A 14,241-nucleotide genomic window follows, 5' to 3' on the forward strand; every position below is an offset into this window, starting at 1 on the left:
ATGCCGGCCTGTTCTGAGCCGCGTCTTAGGGCGAGATTGTTAGGGCTAATAAGCCGCGGTGAGGCGTCGGGCGCGTCCAGCGCGTGTATGGGCACGAGCTTGATGCGTCGGGCGCGTCGGACCGCGGTGGAGGAGCGCCTGTGTGCGTGCGTGTGTTGTGCTCGGTTCGGGCGTGCGTGAGTACGTGCGTGTAGCACACCGTAGTATTAGGATCTTGACTCGGACTGGGCGACTGCAGCGATCGAACGGGCTCGCCGCGATCCGTGTGCGGGCGGGCGCGTGGTGGCCGCGGTCAGAGCGGGGCTAGTTCGTGCGCGTGGGGAGGCGGGAGCGCGAGGTTGTTGTCAGCGCTGGGCCTGGGTATATAAGCCCACGTGGGAGTCGTTGTAAGAGTGCGGGGTGGCAGGGCGAGTTCGAGCTCGCCGGTAATACAGAGAGCACGCCGTTCTGGTGGCGCAGGTGTTCGACCACCGGGAAAACCGTTGTGTCCCTCCTTCCCTCGTCGGACCTTGTCTCCGGTGATCGTCGGAGTGCAGTGGTTCCATTTTTGCACTGACACATTTGTCCATTTTATAGTTGCTATGCTATGAAAATTTATATCGGATTTTACATGCCTTGGTTCTCATTGCTGGAAATAGGAAATTATGTTTAGACTTTGGTGACTTGATATAACACAGAGTTGAGTGTAGTTCCTTTATAAGTTCTTATTGCCATGTTCCAGCCTTATAAAATTTGCGAATCTTTCTTTTCAGGAACATGTTACTGCTGCAAGTGTTCCAGCTGTAGACGATGAAGGGATTTTGGGGGATTTTTCAGTCAGTCTGGAACTGGTGCACTAAGTCTATCACTATTGAGCAGCCACTTGGTTCCTTAATGTTATTGGATGTATAGTGCATGGAGTAATACTTTAGTGCATGTATAGTTAACATGCGAGAACATGTTTTGTAATGTAGAAAACTCTAGTTGATCTACATCAGTATGTACGTTCTAATTGAGATGCTTAATCAGTTAGATGTAGCAAACTCTAGCTATCAACCTATTTTTTGTCAAACATGTGATGGTTGTATGCATGTGACGGATTGGTATCTCTATTTATGTATATACTAATAATTTGAAATTATTTTATTTCATGATTATGGCTCCATTTTGAATTATTTGAATTATTATCGTTATGAATTCAAATTTAAATTACACGTTTGAATTATGTCACACATGGGGATCATGTTTCCCTACTGTATATATGTAACTCTAGGGGAAGTATGGTGATGTGGCACACAAAAAGGGCCCACGATCTTTCCCTACAGGTTGGCTGTAGGTAAAGATCTTATCCACGTAGGATGCAACATACATATGGAAATCTTTCCCTAGGGCTTGTGCCTCTAGGTAAATAAATTTTCCCTAGAGCTTGCTGGATACACCCTAGGGGAAGGGGTCTTTCCCGACTATACTATACCTAGGGTTCTTCACCTAGGGCAAGCCCAAGGTAAAGTCTTTCCCTATGGTTTTTCCTATTTCACCTAGGGTATATAACTCTAGGTAAAATGTGGATTTTTAGTAGTGTATATATATATATATATATATATATATAACCAGAAGTCTACAATTGTCAACATACATTTCTCAACTAGATTACAAAACCTTTCAAATGATTCAGATTCAAATACCATGGCCATGGAAAAGTGTGAACATCTCTCAGACAGAACTCAAGCAAAGGGTATAATCTAGGTAGAAATAATCTTGCTCAATAATGGAAAAATGTTCATAAGCAATACCTACGTCAGTTTTCTTCTGGAAACAGAATTGGGAACAACAAGGTGGTGAAACAAAGAGCAAATATTGTAGCACAAGGGTTCACGCACATACCCGACTATTCTCCAGAGGTGGAATCTCATTCCGGTAACTTATTTCATTAGCAGTACAAAATAATCTATCTATGCAGTGGATAGATGTAGTGATTACATATCCATGTGGATCACTAGATTCAGACATAGATGGTTCCCATTGGAATCTCGCTTCTGAATCGAAATGCAAAATGCAACACCCATTCTGTAAAAAATCAGTAAGTCACCATCTGACTTATTATTATCGTCGGTACATTTGGTATGACCTTACTTATGCAGAAGTGAAAAGATCGATATGGTTGACTGGGGGGGGGGGGGTTGAATAGGCAACTACCAATTTTTAGCTCTTCTTAAAAAATTAGGGTTAGCAACAAAAGGTTCTCTAGATGAACAACTAGGTGAGCAACCTATATGGTGCTAACAACAACGACAACAAATGTAAGCAAGGAATACACCACAACAATAATAAGTACAAAGTAAAGATAAGAGATAACTGCAAGTGGAACCGGTGGAGACGAGGATGTGTTACCGAAGTTCCTTCCCTTTGACATGAAGTATGTCTCCATTGGAGCGGTGTGAAGGCACAATGCTCCCCAAGAAGCCACTAGGGACACCGTATTCTCCTCACGCCCTCACACAATAGATGTCGTGATTCCATTATTGGTGCCCTTGAAGGCGGCGACCGGACCTTTACGAACAAGGTTGGGGCAATCTCCACACAAAGCTTGAAGGCTCCCAACAAGACCACGAAGCTTCCCCACAATGGAATGTGGCTCCGAGGTGATCTCAACCGTCTAGGGTGCTCAAACACCCAAGAGTAACAAGATCCGCAAGGGATTAGTGGGGGAAATCAAATATCTCTTGGTGGAAGTGTAGATCATGGCCTTCTCAACCAATCCCTAGGAAATCAACAAGTTTGATTGGCTAGGGAGAGAGATCGGACGGAAATAAGCTTTGGAACAACAATGGAGCTTGGGTAGGTAAGAGGTAACCTTCTTGAGGAAGAAGACCCCTTTATATAGTGGGGGAAAGAATCCAACCGTCCCCTCCCCCACTCACAGCCCGAGCAGAGCGGTACGACCGCACGGTAGATTCACCAACCACGGTAGTAAAAAAACACTACCGTGCCTACCACGTCTGAGGCTGTGGATGTGCAAAAAGTTCGACGGAGCGGTAGTAAAAAACTACTACCGCCCAGAGAGCGGTACTACTGCCGAGAGAGCTGTAGTAAAAAACTACTACCGTCCCTGCGGTACTACCGCTGGCACCAGTTGTACTACCGCTGGCCCTTTTGCATAGACAGGAAACAACAAGCTGGAGCTCCATTGAAGCAAGGGAAAGGTGGTGCAATATAATTGTGTACGTGATGATTCCACCCAAACCTTTCCAAAGCGGACCCCCTCTTAATAGTACGGCTTTCCTACGACTCAAATACACCAAAGAGAAATATAGAAAGCAACCGTCTTTGAGAGACTCTGAGGGGCACTGAATCGTCTTGTGCCTAGTCATGGGTTATCTAAAATGCTCAATGCACACGATCAGTCCGCACATGCATTGTCATCAATCACCAAAAACACTTAGGAATAAATATGCCCTAACAACAAGGGTTACTCCTACAATGATGGTTATCTATGTTTGTGTGTCTGCAATGATCACACATGTAATCATCTAAATGACGGAGTTTAAAATGAAGGATTTGGGTAAACCAAAATACCGCTTGTTACTACAACTTGAGCAACTTCATTCATACATTATGGTATACTATGTTGTCTATATACAAAATATATTAGAGAAATTCATTGTGGTCAAATCTTATCCATTCATAACTCTCATGGTAGTTCATTCTCTAGACGTAGAGAAAGCTATCCAGACCAAGAGATGATGAAAATGAGATATTGGGACTCAACGTTTCATAATGTCATTAGATCCACCAAACAAAATTGGTTGAGACTCAAGAATATCTATCGATATCTCCAAAGGCATCAAACATCTTGTCCTGATTTTTCAAGTTCCGGAAAAATCTAAACACCAATACCATTGGATACATTGATGAGATCCTCGCTATGTCAGATCATAGACAAGCTTAGGGTTCCTACTAAGTGTGGTAGCCATCTCATGAGACTCTTCGAAACACACCTCGTGCTACATCCACCAATCATTATCTCAAAGATAATGCTGCTTGTGTTGCCCGATGCAAACAAGTTACGTAATAAGCAATATCGCTATATTGCATTTCTTGCAAATCAAATCATGTGTTTGCTCATGAAGACTCTACCAACTTTTACAATTTCAAAAATATATTCATGGAATTGGTATGTGACGGCTTCATAATTTGCAAGAATCAAGGGGAGTATCTTCCTGAATTATTCCTGTTCAATGCATCAATTATACTCTTTTCCCCCTTATGAATTTACTACATAGGTTCTCATAAAGATTTTTAATGAGGTAATATCAACACAAGAACATATGTCATATTTTCTGTTTTCCCCACCAGGGTTTGTAAGAAAGTATATACGACATATTTATTGTTTTCTTAATTCTATGGGTTTTTCCGTATTGAGTTGGAAGAGACAATAATAATTATATGTTGCGTTATTTTCTCCTTATTTTTCCCACTGGGTTTGAAGGAGTTTTAGCAACATATTAAACACACAACTCCTCTTTTTTTCCCAACAGGATTTTCAAAGGAGACTTAATAATAAGATGATGAGGATAATCCCCGCTCCTTTGAACATGTGTGGTTGCATGCTTCCAGCAAACGTCGCGACGGTTCCTTGAACGGCATCTCTCTGGACCATCGCATCCCTCGAAGGCGACTGTTCCCGTTGTATATAAGTATTCATTCATCATCAATAAAAGATAGTTGGATCATTGTTTCATTCGATTTCAGCACCTAGCTCTCATCTAGAGGAGAAAATAATTATGCCTCGTATAATTCTAGACCGTTGGATTTTAACACGAAGATTTGTAGGCATGTTGTCTTTTTATTTTTTATTTGTTCGGTTAATCAAATAGTTGGGAGGAGTTAGATGTGACTCCGCTAATTCTCATTTAGATAAGAAAACTAGTTCACAAACAAAAAACAAATTACTTCCTCCATCCAGAATTAATTGGCGCTCAAATGGATGTATGTAGACATATTTTAATGTAAATACGTTTGAGCATTTAATTAATTACAAGTATGCATTTTTATTTTACAAACTTCTGACAAATTATGAATGCAGCATGCTTTATTTGCAAGATTTAGATGTTTTAAGCAAGAATTAGATCGAGATGGTTACAAAACGGATCTAAAATTATATGGGTGACACAATTATTCTTAAACTTTAAATAATAATATTGATGCCCACAATTAACTAGCAGTATTCCCTCCGTTATCTTGTAATTCTTCAATCATAAATGTCTTTGTTTTGCAATCCACATGATTAATAAGAATGTGCATCGCAATGATGCAAAGACCGGAGGTTTAAACCTTCGCCTTTCGAAAAATAACTAGATTAGCAATTTGAGTAATGCATTCAGGTAGGGATCATGATAGTTCAAAAAAGGTATTTAATTTTCAACATTGTATCACATCAGAGAGATTTTCAAACAAGACCTCATAGTGCACGTTTTGGCCTATAACATTTGCAAGTTCCAAGGTGCAAAACCGCCCACTGTTGTCCAGAAAATACCAGAACTGTCTTCAGCAATAGAACATGAACTGCCTGACACTCTCCTTAACTTTGGGCAGTGGCTTTACCGGGACAGCTTGATCATGCCTTAGGGTGCCGCCCACAGAAGATGATCCCTGATCAGAGTGATTCTCATCCAGGTAGTGCCGCGCCCGCGAAGCTGCCAAGTGTGCGTAGTATGCTGGAGGAACTGTTATTTTGCAACAAATGGAACAGAAAATTAACTGTCAGTTGTCTGAAGGAAAATGAGATGCATGTGTATTGGGAGCGGCATCGGCCACTTGGGCAATAAGGTAGATATCAGACAATGCAAAATTAGAAATCAATACATACCAATCGAGACGGATCGCGTGCACCGTACATAACTGTGAGACAGACAGAATAGTTAGGACATGCATGAGCGAGAGGGGATGGTATATTTAGCAAAGGATTGTAGCAAAAACTACTGAAAACTGCTTACGTGTAGCACAGGTTGTAAGTCAGTGTTTGCAGCGCATCCGCGGTGAAATTATTGTCATCGAAGAGGACATGATAATGAGTTGGACGGCTCGTGCCCTGATAGGCATAAGCAATTACTATTACATTACTACAATGTGAAAGGGTTACTAAAGTGTTGTATGTGCATCAAAGGAGAAAATAAGAATCTGGAAACGCGCCAGTTAGGATGGGCAACTGTTACCTGAATGCCGGCGTGACTACAGAGGTAAAAATCAAACTCACTGGGATGACATATCTTTGTATCAACAACGGTTCCTGACAACAGTATTTGTAGTTAGTGAAAAACTTAATCTACTGGTATGTGTCAAGATAATTCGTTGCTTAGGAAAACTATTTTACCAGGTAGGACGTTTCCGCTTCGATCTGCCAGGGCCCCTGAACGATGATCTTCAGGGAAAAGCCGTGTGTGATGCCGCTTTTGTACCACAACAAATGTAACTTGAGGAAGGTATCCGTTCTCTAAGCTAGAACAAGCCTAGGAGAAAGCAGGCAACAAGATAATGATTAAAATCGTAGTTAGCACATGAATATAGGAAGGATTAAATAAATGCAATACAGAAGTCTCCCTTATTATTCTCTGCCACTGACAAAATAAAATCAAATATGATGCAGAAACAGAGAGAAATAAAGGAGGCAAAAAGAATACCCTGTATATTGCATCCATTTCATAAAGCAAGACCTGGCTAAATTGGCCTTCGCTAACACCATCTCTGCAAGGAAAGGAAATAAGCTCTCGGTACAGACAAGAAATGAGTTGATTCAGAAATCAGAGCACAAGTAATTTCCTTTACTAACCGATAAAATATTATCCTTCCAGGTTTGCAAGAATTGTTTGCTTTATAGAAGGACAAAAGCAATTCTCTGCAACAGATGCATTTATACAGAATAAATATTACATTAGGAAAAGAAGAACAGTAACAGACACCGGCATATCCAACGTTACCTTATCATTCCACCATATATAACCCCCTTCTGTGGATCTTTCACTTCTGTGAAAAGGTCAGCTATGATCTCTTCCCTATGACCTTGTGAAGACACCAAGCATGTGTACTTAGACACTTCAGGCCAATCCATCGACGCAACAACCTGTGAAAGCTTCAACATTACTTTGTGGAAACTGGAACCACGGCGCAAGAACAAAAATATGACATGATCTAGTTATACAATATAGTAAGAGACAGTACATGGCTTCTAGAAAAAATTATTTCTGATACAATATATCTCTAAATATATGTCATTCCACAACTTTGAGGTAAATTATCTCATTTCTTCCCAGTATGAACTCATATTCTCAACAGCAAAGGAGATTTATCTCAGACCTTTCTCAAACCCATGCTTTATGAAATGGATTTTTCTAAAGCACGAGTTTATTTGAAGTCATGTGTGGACAAACATATATACATCAGTTGACCTAAACTATGGTTTCTAGTACATGCACTTCAATGATGAAAAAACATTAAACCTCAAAACACAAGGACTTGAGCAAAATTGAAACAGCGACACTGTAAGAGAAAGTATAAAGATTGATTGTCAGGACACAAACCGCTGCAATAGATGGAGACACATCCTCCCCAGGTGATGGGTGGGTCACATCTGCTCCAAATATAATTGTAGGCTTATCTGTCAACAGAGGTATCCTCCGAAGCAATGCATTTTCCAGTACGGTGTTCCGACCACCGACCTAAGTTCAAATTGTCAGTGGAATGATTGACCTCCAAATTAGAGCCAGAATGCATGCACTTGCACAATTTATCCTACCTTAACATTGATCTTAAGGGCCATATTTTGTAGATACTGGGAGCCAGCTTTCTGAACATGCTTAGGTAAACAGCACTGAGTTATTAAACCAAGCTCAGTTTCACAAAGTCGCTTTACTCTTCCTATATATGCACGAAAGGTTACTTTAGCACAGGAAACAAAATTCCCATCACTCTGAAAAGCAATTTGATGTGTTTACTGCTTACCATAGCAATCACTTGGAGTTCCCTCAGGTAATACTACAATTAGTAACTCAAGGTTTTGTCCTGCCAAACCTTGCTGAGAAAGCACTTGGGAAGATTGTCTATATATATTTTTTACAGCTTCTAAGTTAACCTGGCGCGCCTGAACAATGTCCACACACGGTGTCTCACTTACTTGCTACATCAAAGAAGAAGAAAAAAGTTAGATCACCCATACATTATACTATAAACAGCATTGCATTCTGCATTGTAAAAGATTTTCTTTACCATGCCCATTTTATTGCACGTGTCAACCAAATTGTTGCAGAACACGCTAACGTCATTCCAATGCAACCGAGAACCAAATGAAATACAGGCCCAGTGCCTGATGGACCCTCCACTGATCATTCTCTGAAAATGGAAGTTCATATTTTTAACCCAGAAATAAGAAAATATATATCACCAAATATGCTGAAACATTACCAGGACCAAAAAAGGTGTGTTTTCTTTATGATTTCTCCATGATGAAAAATATAATTGTAAATTAAAAAAAAGATGATCTCTAGAGGGAGACATGTATTTGTTACCCTGGCTAAGTATCAACTAATGAGTACATATGCCCTTAAGAGGCCACATAACATTATCATTGCCCAAACTGCAAGTAGCAATTATATTGCTTGTGAAAACATAATTAGTTGAAAACTAGTGCAACTGAAGTATTTAAGCAGATGATAAAAAAAGATAAATAGATTAAAATACCTTGTTATTCATGTTCCACTGTCCTACCGACGGATTACATATTTGTTCTCGTCCAGACTGATGGTATTTAAGCTAAAAACGGAAAATTGTCATGAGTAGGGACTAGGCTACAAATATTAATGAGCTTATTCTTTAGTATAAATAGAAAAACATGTACCCTTGGAGGAGGCAGCACACGAGCATCGACCAGTGCTAGTTGGCTCATCACCTTAATTCCAAATTCTTTTGCATTGTCATCAATGCCATAGTTGTTTCTATTAATAACCTGATAATATAAAATGGTATATCAATTTTATCATAACATAATAAAAAAGCTCAACAAGAACAAAAATTATATATCCAAAATTCTAAATGTAAATAAAAATAAGATCAAATGTGGGCAACTGATAAATTCACCTCCACTTAACATAAAAAAAATAGATAAATTCACCTCCACGGTACTACCCTCCCTTCTTTCTGGACGCTCGCATGCCAACCTCAATATGTTTGTGACTTGGCGCTCATTTAGCTTTCTCGAATAGCGTTGTCCTCCAAGTATGTTGCAAACCTGCATATGAAATGAGCATTCTAATTACATATGGGTGTATCAGATAAAACCTGAAGAAGTTCACATATACAATGATGCATGTTTATATATCGACCCTATTTATTGGTATTAAGCAATCAAATAGATAAGGATCCCAAGAGAAAGGCAACCTCCATTGGCAAATATGTTGGCCTGCTATCACTGCCAGCCTGAAGGCATGGCCACTGTATATATTTCAAAGAGTAATCATATTGTCGTTTAAAGTACTGGACAACTGATACCCTTGTTCCGTCTAGATCAAATCTATAAAAGGCGAACAAAATTATGTAAGAATATGGCTTGATATAACAAATTAAATGCGATGCAAGTAAAGAAAATGATGAGTAGAAAAGAGGTAACAAATACGTCAATTCATTTAACGGAGCTGAGGTTATCCCAGTAATTTTGTAACGAATGGATATATCAGGTCGATGCGTGGCCACAACTCGGACTCCCTTGAGGGCTTTCTTTAGCTACAAAGCAGAAAAGGACAATACATGATCCAACTAAATCATTATATTTTGGTACAGTAAAGAATGACAAAGGATGAGAATAAAGCTGTATCATTGTACATACTTTCAGACGATCCTGATCAAACAAACGCCTTGGAGCATCACCCCGGATGTTAAGATATTCCAGTGCAAAATTCATAACTGGTTGAGCTTTGTAAAATGCTGTTGCAGAAATATCTGCATAAGGAAAATATAAAATTCATCAAATAGACAATGGATTTTAATAATGAACTCCAGAGCTTCATACTGACGATGAAGTTCGAAAGAGCACTTAAATTAACATGAAAACTGTGGAATGCATACTTTCTGTTTCACAACCAAAGATAGATCTTGCAATGATATGGTTAGTTTATAAGAGATGGGTGCACATATATACACACACTGCTGTCATGAAGGAACAGAAGAATAACATCCTGTGCAGTATGTTATGGATATTAACCTCTCCGATCTACCAGATACTATTCGTTGGAAGTTGACCACGAATGGTACATTCTTTGTGAAATCGATGTACGAGGATGTTATAAATACGTTGCCTATCTCAAAGTCCATGCATATATGGAAGGTCAAGGTTCCCCTTAAGATAAAAATCTTCATGTGGTTTGTTCACAAGGGAGGGATTTTAACTAAGGATAACTTGACTAAAAGGAATTGGAAAGGGAATAAAAGATGTAGCTTTTGTCAAACGCATGAGACGATTAAACACCTCTTCTTGGAATGCCCTATGGCCAAACTATTATGGCGCTCATTACAAATTTCTTTCAACATTGAACCACCTACTAGCATTCACATGTTATTTGGGACATGGCTAAATGGGGTTAATGTTCATTTCGCCAAACTAATTCGGGTTGGAACTTGTGCCATGCTGTGGGCGATATGGAACTGCAGAAATGATCTAGCTTTTAACAGACTGAATTATATTAACTTTTTGCAGGTCATCTTCAGAGCTACCGCCTCGATCCGCACATGGTCCTTACTCACTCCTATGGAAACCAGGGAGCCTTTGGTTACTGGGTGTGTCCGATGGGAGATGGTAGCTCAGGTTATCTTCAACCGATTTGGATGGAGGCATGCTAATAGGATTGGACTTTAGTCCAGTTTATTAGAGGGTTATTCTTAGCTATTTGGCGGTCTGAGCGCCCTGTAATTTTAGTCTTTGGCTTTTTCTTTGTTGGGAATCTTTTGTTTCTTTTCAGACTATTTTGCTATTAATAAAATGGCTATATGCATCAATCGATGCAGAGGCCGGGGCGTCGCCTCCATTTCTAAAAAAAAATGTTATTATAGGTGGAAACCAGTATGTTACTATACCAATATTCAGTGACAATCCCATCTGTGTGGGGCGTAGGCTCTGATAATACCCTCGCCAGCATTCCACTCCACTGCCAATGTCACCATCATGTCCAAATGATTTTGAGAAAAATGATCTTGAGATGGGTGTAAACCTATAAAAAAATCAGCAAGCAAAAAAAATATGTATGACGGAACTAGAATAACAAGCACGGTCTCAAGCAATACGAAGAGGCACTCTGCCAACAAACATGTGTGGTTCCATATGAATCAACTATCTCTGGACAGATTACTTTGCAGTGGGGGTTTCCCTCAGAGCGATATCAAGAGCCTGGAGAGTGTCTTGCGGCAGTTCTCTCTGCCTACCAGCCAAGAATTGCTGAAGATTGTATAGATCTAGTTTTGCAACTTCCTTTATGGTGACCTTATACTCTTTTTCCCTGAAGAACATAAGAATTAATACAAGTGATACGTAAGTTACAACTACACCAGAAAAATGGAGAACATCGTACCCCTGGTATCCTCTCTCGGGATTTGATACTTTGACAAGAAATTCTTTGGTTTTAAATGGCAGCGGGGCTGCAGTAAACATTCCCTTTCTTCCATCATAAGCAGGCAATCTCCCATCCAAATATTGTTTATGCAATCTAACAAGTTCATTAATTATGGATCTGTTACGCTCACGAGCCATCGATTCAGGACTGATTGATACCTATATCAATAAAAAAATAGCAATTGCTATTCAAATCAATCGGTGCCATGAGACAAAATAAAGACTATAATAACATCTTTGAAAGCATTTGACAACAACTGAAAGTCCCCAATACTGAGAAACAAATCTATGTAAATTGATAATTAATTTGACATATATGATCAACTATTCAACAGAGTACAAATGGCACACATTAGGTGTGTTTTGAGAAAAAATATATTCAATGTAGGCAGCTCAAAGAATTATAATAAACAACGTAACAATGAGAATAGGTAAATTCTTTTTTTTTCTATTAAATTTACAAATCAGATTAGACCAAAGGGCCGAAATTTCGTTTGACTTTTAGAAATTGAAATTTGGTAAATAAACGAATTAAGTTGGGCCCTGATTCAGTTTTCACCACACTTTATTTTATTATAAACCGTAAATGTTTTAGTAACCACTGAATCCACCCAGTTTTCATAATTCTCCTCCAAAGTGAAGCATGCTGATGACTAGGCTGTAATTATGGTTCTCACTTTCAGTGTAATTTCAGTGAAAATTCATTCATTTTGGTACATACTGAAATAATTGCCTTCCAGTCAAAATATTTCACCAATTTGGATAGTATATAGAAATTCAAATTATTTTTTGTGAATTTAAAATATTTGCTTGCGTCTTAGTCAATTCAAGTTGAAATGTCGGTCATTTGTCTGAAATGAAAACCGAAATCACAAAATTAGTTGTTTCAGCAATGGCCGAAATATTTTTGAAACAGGAATTGAAAACTCATGCCTGCACTGAAAAGTTGGGTGATCGATGTATGTGGCAAAACAACCTTCACGTGACCTTAAACTGACCTTGATTTGCAAAATTAGTCCAACATGCTCATCAAATTTACTGCGAATTAAGGTGGATGTGAAATGAACACATACTCCTAGTCCCCTAATAGCCAAGTTCCAAGGGTTTAAAAGCTGACAATAGCTACATGTAAAAAAGTCGCCTGAAAATAGTTTTTTGCCGATTGATTTTAGAAGGAAGGAAGGAAGAAGCCACCGGAGAGAACGGAGTGTCAGGAACGAGAGGATCCCCTGTTCCAGCGTGCCGGAAGTACCCTGGAGGGTAGATCGTCCATCCAACGGCTCAGGGAAGCAGATACCGATTTGCTGAAGAGGGAGTCGACGACCATTGATCCAGCATCCTACGGCTCAGCATCGATCCCTCGTCGCTTACTTTCCGACAAGCACTACCTGCTGCTTTATTACTTTAGCTACTTTATGAGTATTGGCTTATATAAGCCTCTCTTTCTAGTCCATTTGGGACTGTAAAATATGTATGTGTAAAACCCTAAGCCGCCGGTGGCGTGCTCTTGCTACTTTCCCCAATTTGAGAGCAATACAATTCGCCTCTTAGCTGATTTCGGTCTCTCAAATTAGCTTAAAATAGCATTTCTTCTTCAGTCAGTTAGATCCTGACACGGATAAGCAGTCGACGCTGGAGAAGCCCTCTGGGTTTATCTTAGGGTGGCAGGCAGCCCCACTATCTACCTTAGGGTGGCAGATGGAATCATTATCTATCATAGGCATGTTGTGGGTGGGGGTGCAGGTTCGCCGAAAAAATGGTTCATGGCCTGGGTTAGAGGGATGGCCTGGGGCAGGAGCAACACGGCGATTGGAGGAGGGCCAGGCAGCGAGGCTGGTGCGGGAGCGCCGCCGGCCGCAGGCGGTTAGGCCGGTGCTAGATTGGCAGTTCGGGGTTGAAGAAGATGAACATTAAACCGTTTCGGAGGTTGAAGAAGCTGATCTGGCCATCCATCTTGCTTCCGACGGCTCACAGGGAATCAACTGACCCAAATTGGATTTTGAGTAACCTAAAATCTAGCCAATCCCTTAGAATAAAAGCTCAAAACCTAGCCTATTTTAGCGAGAAGTCTTTCCGAAACAAGAGCACCAACGTGTGAGCGAAAAAGCAGAAACATTACGTACATCGTAGTGGTACATCTCCAGCTTGTCGGCGACCTGCACGAGGAGATGGTTGGCACGCACCCGGCACCTCTTGCCAACCGTCCCGTACCCCGGCCGCGCGGGGAACTCCGTCGACTTGCTCGACGCCGGAGGCAGATTCCGAGGCGGCACGGCCACGGCCACCTGCGACGACTCCTGGGCTCCCGTGGCGGCCGGCGCCGGTGCCGAGGACGAAGACCCCTGGACCGCCTGCGACACCGCCAACCTCCTCTCCATCTCCCCACTCAGCGCCTCCACATGCGCCGTCGCCGGCGGCCGGCCGCGCCCCGCGCCCCCCGGACGCTCCACCGCCTCCACATCCATGCCGCCTCGGCCTAGCCCGCCCCGGTGTGCGCCCAAGTGGCCTCGCCCGGCGTCGCGATGGCCACCACGCTGGACCTCGGCGCCGCCGCCCTGGCCCCGACCGCCACCGCGGCCACGGTGGGCATCATGCTGCTCCCCGCCTCTGCC

The 14,241-nt window shown here is 41.1% G+C and overlaps 1 protein-coding gene across 1 annotated transcript; it reads right to left on the bottom strand.

The window, feature by feature from the left end:
• Window positions 1-5,378: 5,378 nt before the first annotated feature.
• LOC123451010 (protein argonaute 12-like) lies at window positions 5,379-14,040 on the bottom strand. Its single transcript, XM_045128026.1, has 22 exons — window positions 13,753-14,040; window positions 11,589-11,788; window positions 11,370-11,516; window positions 11,098-11,231; window positions 9,854-9,966; window positions 9,644-9,750; window positions 9,409-9,541; window positions 9,143-9,259; window positions 8,870-8,977; window positions 8,713-8,784; window positions 8,242-8,364; window positions 7,978-8,152; window positions 7,772-7,893; window positions 7,557-7,694; window positions 6,957-7,099; window positions 6,809-6,874; window positions 6,660-6,723; window positions 6,353-6,488; window positions 6,195-6,268; window positions 5,976-6,070; window positions 5,849-5,880; window positions 5,379-5,705 (listed from the first exon to the last, which is right to left on the bottom strand). Exons 1-22 carry the CDS (start codon window positions 14,005-14,007, stop codon window positions 5,527-5,529), a joined length of 2,733 nt encoding a protein of 910 aa, XP_044983961.1. The 5' UTR covers window positions 14,008-14,040; the 3' UTR covers window positions 5,379-5,526.
• Window positions 14,041-14,241: the final 201 nt, after the last annotated feature.

Source organism: Hordeum vulgare, chromosome 4H (genome assembly GCF_904849725.1).
Source record: "Hordeum vulgare subsp. vulgare chromosome 4H, MorexV3_pseudomolecules_assembly, whole genome shotgun sequence".
NCBI lineage: Eukaryota > Viridiplantae > Streptophyta > Magnoliopsida > Poales > Poaceae > Hordeum > Hordeum vulgare.